General features: G+C 42.0%; 1 protein-coding gene across 1 annotated transcript in view; it reads left to right on the top strand.

The window, feature by feature from the left end:
* Positions 1-1,100: 1,100 nt before the first annotated feature.
* STOX1 (storkhead box 1) overlaps positions 1,101-6,549 on the top strand; it is a 21,720-nt gene continuing 16,271 nt past the window's right edge. Inside the window, exon 1 of the mRNA XM_010291484.1 lies at positions 1,101-1,220. Coding sequence (XP_010289786.1) covers positions 1,101-1,220 — 120 coding nt within the window. The remainder of the gene's footprint in view (positions 1,221-6,549) is intronic.

Below are 6,549 nucleotides of genomic sequence, written 5' to 3'. Positions count from 1 at the left end.
CAAGAACCTACACGAATTCCCTAAAGAATGCACTGAATTGGACACAAAATTGCTCTGTGAGCACCAGGTTCCAAAGCAAGAAGTGCCCTTATCTTGCCTGACAAGGATTTTCCACAGTAAATGAGAAGATGCTTTGCACAACAGGAACAAACTGCACGAGGGGCATGTGAAAACTCTGCGGAGCAGTGCTGAAGCATGGCCGGTGTGTCTTTGCACCGGTGCCTGCCCTGCCTGCTCTGCCAGGGCCTCACTCCATGAAAGCGTAATCTGAGACAGCTTGTCCTGATCCTGGGGGAAGAGAATACGGGGGTGGGGAAGGAGTCTTTTGTCTCTGAAACTTCGGTGCAAAATAGAGGCAGGTTCCTCCAGCCCAGAGTGGGATTTTCTGGAGGGAGAGTGCCCCATCCTGGAGCAGCAGGGATGGGAGGGGAGAGCTGGGGCAGGGCTCACCACAGTGGCTGCGGTGCACAGCTGGTGTTGGTGCCCTCCGGTGTCACTGAACTTACTTGCTTTCATCTTGAGTATTTCTTATTTTCGTCACTGCCTGCCTGTGTGATCCTGGTGGTGAGATCCTCTGTGTTTTCCAGAGCTGCTGGTTGATTCAAGCAGGGTAGCCTGAGCTGCTATCGGAGGCTTTAGCAGCTGGAAGTACCAAACGCCACTCTCCCACGGCAGGTAACTTCTGCCTGTGGCATTTTGTGATTATCAGTGTCAGCGTAAATCCCGGCAGGCAAAAATCCTGCATCCGGGCTGGCGGAAAAGCAGGAAGCAAGCAGGGCATCGCCACCACAGCTTTCTCTGGAGGCACAGCCTCCCCATCAGTACAGACACTGGGACAAACTGGGTTTCAGCTGCTGGTAGTCTGGTTTAAAGTCAAGTTGGTGGTGATCTGGTGAGTCACTGCAATGTAGACAGAAGTACTCGATATTTATGAAAAACCTGATAGGAAGCAGGCGTGCTGGTTGGGTTCAGTGTTTTGTCGTGCGTAACGTTGTTTCCTGGAGGAGGCGACTGGATATAAAGTGTCCAGAGACTTGATACTGCAATGAACTGGAAGGTGCATTCATAACCAGTGGAAGGCTAAATTAGTTTCATTCGTCATGAACGTTTTTAGACAAAAGATGATGCACAGAAAGAGCGCTGAGGCTGGGTGTTTCGGATTGACTCGGCACAAAGATTTCTCCGAGAAAGAGCTACAGAACGTGCTGCCACTGGAAAAGGTAAAGGTAGAGGGCACACAGCACTGTGGGTGGGGTGATGGCTGCCCGGGAGGGAAGGCACTTTGCTACCTAATGCAGACATGATGCTCTGAAGTGAGCAGCTGCTTTTAGTCTTAATTCTGCTGGAAATGTTGGCAAAAAAAAACCCCAAAAACAAAAAAAACCAAAACCAAACTACAAAGGGATCTGCTAAATCTTTTCTAAAAATGCATAAAAGTGAAATTGAAGGAAGATCTAAGAAGAAATCGGGCTTAGACACATTCAGGTTGCTATCTTAAATATGTAATTATTCACATTAAAAATTCAGAAGGTGAGAATTTTGCAGAAGATGACATATTTCAGCACTGTCTTGTTTCCCCTCCCTTCATTTAAATTTGATTTATTAACTTTCATGGGATATATAGAGAACAAGCTATCAGATCTGGCAGTAGTAATAATGACAAGAGAACAACCTCGAGGGAAATTCCTTGAGTATTTTTAACTAGATCATACTGGTGGGTATTTAGCCATCATTTCCATTTGCAACCTGCGATTAGTTCATATTCAATTAACGGTGCTAGTGACCTCTGCAGTCTAATGAGGCCAGGCTGTAATCAAGGGCTTAGTCTATATGTAAAAGTAGAGCTGCTGGATTATCGAGTGCTCCTAATGCAAGGCTGCCATGAAAAGTCCTCTGAAACGCTAGTGGTTGCAGAATACACCGTCCAGCATGATAATTGTGGTTCACAAACAGCAGATTAAATTTCTGTGTCTGGTGTTGACTGCTGCCTCATATCTCTTCAGTTTTTACTCAAGGCATTGGTTTTGGTCAGTAAATCCCTTTAACTCTTTGCAATTCCTAGAGCGAGGGCAGACCTAGGTTATGCTGGGGTCATTAATCCTTGAGTCTGTTTTACCCTTGGTCCTGTGGGGCTTGTAGCAGTTCTAGCTGCAGAGCATCCTGGAAGGCTGCTCTTTTCTGACTGACCTTTAGCAGGAGGAGACAATATCATGGCACTTCTGTAGTTCTTGCAATTTTTTGTGTGATTTTGACATGGTTAATTAGGATTGCTCTCTGTTAAAGGTGATTATTGGAGATACCAAATTCTAATACCAAGCATAACGCAGGTAAGTGATAAGTGAGCAGTGTAGTCCTTGCTTTATGTCAGCTGAGATGTCTGCTTTAACCTTTTGATGCGAATCGCTTGTGCTTTAACTTTCCTGAAACTGAAGGATTGGAAGCATTAGCAGCCAAATCAGGAATGCTGTTAACAAAGACTGAGTAGAAGACGCTGAAGTGAAGACGTAGAGCTGTTCAACCCCATAGTAACTACCAGGTACTTGGTGAAGTACGAACAAATCCCTTTTCAGTTATATTTCCAAAGGTTATTAGGATTTTCATAGCTGTTGTTATCTGAGAAGTTTATTGTTATTTTTCCCTGACTGTAGCTCTGTAATCCTCTCTGTCCAGGGATAAATTATAGTTTTAAGTTAAAAGTGTGTTTTACCTAAGGCAGAACTGGATATAATTATATCACAAAAGCTCTTTGTTGAAACTAACTAGCAGTTCTTCAAGTAAAAGTGCTGGTTTGAATTCTTTCTTAAAGCATTAAATTTATCAACTTTTGGAAGACTTGAAGAATTCTTAATGTTCTGTTTCAAAATTTTTAACAGGAAAATTTCTGATGTCCTTGGATAGCTCAACCTCTTTATGCTTCTCTTAACACTGGCTTTAGCTTAAATCACATAATTTACTTTTTTCTCTTTCTGGTAGTTACCCTTCTTTCCCAATAATTTGTATAGAATAGCCACTCCCTGTTGCAGACACACTTTCTGACTTAGAAAATTGATCTCTTCATGCAGTCTCATTTCTTGGGCACTCCGGTAACTTTAGTAAACTGGTAACATCTGCTCCAGTGTGAGTTCATCTTCCCTGACCACAAGTAGCCTGTTGACCTCTTAACTCTTAATCCAGGTGAGGTATTATAAGGAAGAACAGTGTTTTACTTACTGGTTTCCATCTAAAAAGCAGTAAAATCTCTAGGTATGTTGGGAGTGGTTCTCTGTTACTATAGTTAAGTTTTATATCACTGGTGAATATTGATACGTTACTTGCCAGTCTCCTGGGGATGATGTAGAGACAGAGTCCTTGACTCCCTTATTTTATACCTCCTTGCTTCCCAGTGATCTCTTTTCTGATGCATAGCATGACTGGCTGAATCCAAATGAAAATTACTTTGGTAAATGGATTACATAATTTCCTCTATCAACTTGTCTCTTGCTGCAGTAACATCTAAAGGGGTTTCTAACACATTAGAGTTCTCTCACAGTTTCTTTAATCGAATGCCTTTGAAGAAGCTTCTTTCTGAATTTCACTTTTTCAGACATTTGACATTGAAGTGATGTTTTCATGGGTTTGCTTCTGTTTCTGTAAGCTGAACTGAAAACAATTTGCAATTTAAGTGTCTTTGTTTAGGTAATTTTCTGGTTAAAATCGATGTATTCTGTGCCTTCTCTTCCATCAGTCATCATTATGAACATTTTCCGCTCTGGAAGACTTTTCTGCCATTCGTTATATGTATTTTGCTCTAGGAAAGCAAGCGACAAGTTAGACAACTAAAATGCAAGAGACAAAGCTTTCTTGGGTTTTGCATTTTAGAAGAATTTACAACATGTAAAAATGAAGCTATTGGTATCACATTTGCTGTCTTTAGAGAGAGAGATTTGACTAGTGTGTTTGGGTTTTCTTGTTTGTTTGTTTGTTTTTTAATCTACCTGTTTTTACGTTGTTCTTTGCAATAATGTGGAATTCAAGCCACCTGGGTTTCTCATGCTTCATGACTAATGGCTGGGATATTGGAAACCAAGCAATGTCCTAAGTGGGTCTTGGGAAACATTTCCTGCAGCACATGGCAATAGCAGTGTCTGCAAACTCCAGTAGTGTTTGGTGAATTTTCAAAGATATCTGGGGGCACCAGATGTCAGTGATGGGACTCATTTGGCCTGCAGTATCTTTATCCTTGGCCATGGTACATGAAAAGTGTTGAGACTGAGTTTTCAGACTCATGGAAAAAATTGGCTAACTGTTTTGATTTTTTTTCCTTTTTAATCCACAATCAGTTGTTTGCTGGACAGTAAATAAGAAGCAATGGGCATGCAGCGCTGATTTTGCCAAGTCACATTTCAGTGAAGAATCATACTAGAGTCTTTGAAATGCTCCACTCCCTGTTGCACACTGTTTTTAAAGCCCTTGGCACTCAGGAGTCCTCCTCACTGTGGTATCTCAAGGAGCTTTCCTGGCAATTGCTAGTCATCAGAAGACTCTGTGATCCCACAGATTTTTGTGTTACTCTTTTTATCGCAGCAATTCAAATGAGGTTAGTTTTAGAAAAACATATTGGGCTGTTGAAAATCCTGGCTTTACGGAATAGACTACACCTTGACTGATGTCAGCCACCGGAAGATTAATCAAATAAAGGAAAAATCCGGTCCCCAAAACTTACAAAGAGTCACAAACTGGCCTGCTCTGTGCTATTGATTCCCAGGTGAAATCCAAAATGTCTTTCTCTTCCCTTCTGAGGGGAGTCCCAGCTCTGGTTCGCCTGGTACACCTGGGACTGGGTAGGAGCTGTTATATTCTCCTCCTTGGGGAATGGAGGGGAAGAAGGGAAAATCATGGCAAGTCAAATCTCTCTCAGAGGGTGAAGTACGGGCTAGTTTAAAAAAACCCTTTTCTTCTTGATCTGATAACTCAACAGGCTCTGTCAAAATGCTAACATCTCTTTGTCGGACCATCTCCTGTGCTTAGCTGAGTTGTTCAGTCAATTGTTAGCCAAACGAGGGGCAAACTGCTCCTTCCCACCTTTCCTGTACAGCCACGGGGGATGCATGCAGGGCAGGTGGTGGGAGCGGAGTAGGGGACTCTCACCTGAGATTAGATACATTGGAAATACTCGATTTGAGGGCACTGACCTCCAGAGCCTTTGAAGAGAGAAACTGGGATGATCAGTCCAGGACAATGCATCTCAGTAGCTGCTTGCTTGTTATCCTTGGTCATAACCAGCTCGTCTCTGTCATCCCAGCCTGCTTTCGCCCTTGACCGCAGCATTTTCGATGTGCCTGAACTGTCGGATTCCCTTTTTGTGGTTCCTGTAGGGTAGAGTGAACAATAGAAAACTGAAACATTTTTGCTTAGCCTTTAGAGGCATTTAGAGGATGAATTTGCTGCCGCTTCAGCATGTCTGCTCCAGGCTACAAATTATTCGGAAGGAAAGCGAAGCAAGCCCTGCACTTCCCAGTTAAGCTAAGGCTGGGATTGGCATGCAGGCTGTGAATCCTGTGGTCCCATAACATGTTGATCACCTCTCTTAATGAGAGGTCTGCTTGTGGGTTTCTACTGAGCCTTTAAATCCCTACTGCAGGCTGCAAATTTATCTCACTTGGAAAATATGCTATTGAAGAGTGACATTGAAAAGACAGTACACTTTTCTGTGAAGTTGTAACCAAGGTGGTAGGGAATTAAATAATAATAATATAGGGTTAGAAAACAGGTTTGTGAATTTATAGTAAGTTGTAGCTATAGAAATGTGTCATGCACCAGCAATGCTGCTCAGGAGTCCACTCAACCCTTTCCGTCTTGATTTAAATATCAAGGATTTTATTAATTTGTAAAATGTGATTGATTGTACATATTAGATCAAGATCAGCAGTAGTATGTTCTGTTCTTTAATAAGTAAAAAACTAAGGAACAATTTGGTCAATGATATCTGAAACAATGATGTAGAAGTGTAATTTTCTTGTCTTAAAATGAAGACTTTGGGATGAATAATTACTTATTGTGCCAACGGCCCGTAAAGGTTTATTTAGTGTTGCCAAGTTTAAATGCACTTAGAGGGAAAGGTAATTCTGGCAAGGGGAGATCGCGACCACCGACCCAAGAAACCCTCCGACCCAAAAGATCAAGGAAGTAAAAATCTTAGAAATTATAGTAAGCATGCGTAGTCATTTACATGATAGGCGAGGAGTCTTTAACCAATAACTACATAGAAGGATAATGAATATGTATTAACTATGCATTTGTACATCTATAAAAGATTGTTCCTTAGACTGATTGGACGAACTTGATTTGGGAAAACTACTCCCCGTGTTCCCGGCGCCGCCTGCCTTTTAACACTACATTGGTGTTACGAGGTTTATTCCCGATTTCGGTGATAAACTGTTAAGTTCTAGCCATTTTTGCTGGAGGTATTGATCGAACTGGGATAAGATCAGATGAGGAATTGTTTTGTGTTCCTGTTGTTTGTGCATTTGATGGAGTAATCTGGTAGGTCTAGATCCTCACTTCTCTTTC

This window comes from Phaethon lepturus, unplaced genomic scaffold (assembly GCF_000687285.1).
Source record: "Phaethon lepturus isolate BGI_N335 unplaced genomic scaffold, ASM68728v1 scaffold39107, whole genome shotgun sequence".
Taxonomy (NCBI): domain Eukaryota; kingdom Metazoa; phylum Chordata; class Aves; order Phaethontiformes; family Phaethontidae; genus Phaethon; species Phaethon lepturus.
The sequence above is the reverse complement of the archived record's forward strand: the minus strand, read 5'-3'. Positions and strand labels throughout refer to the sequence as shown.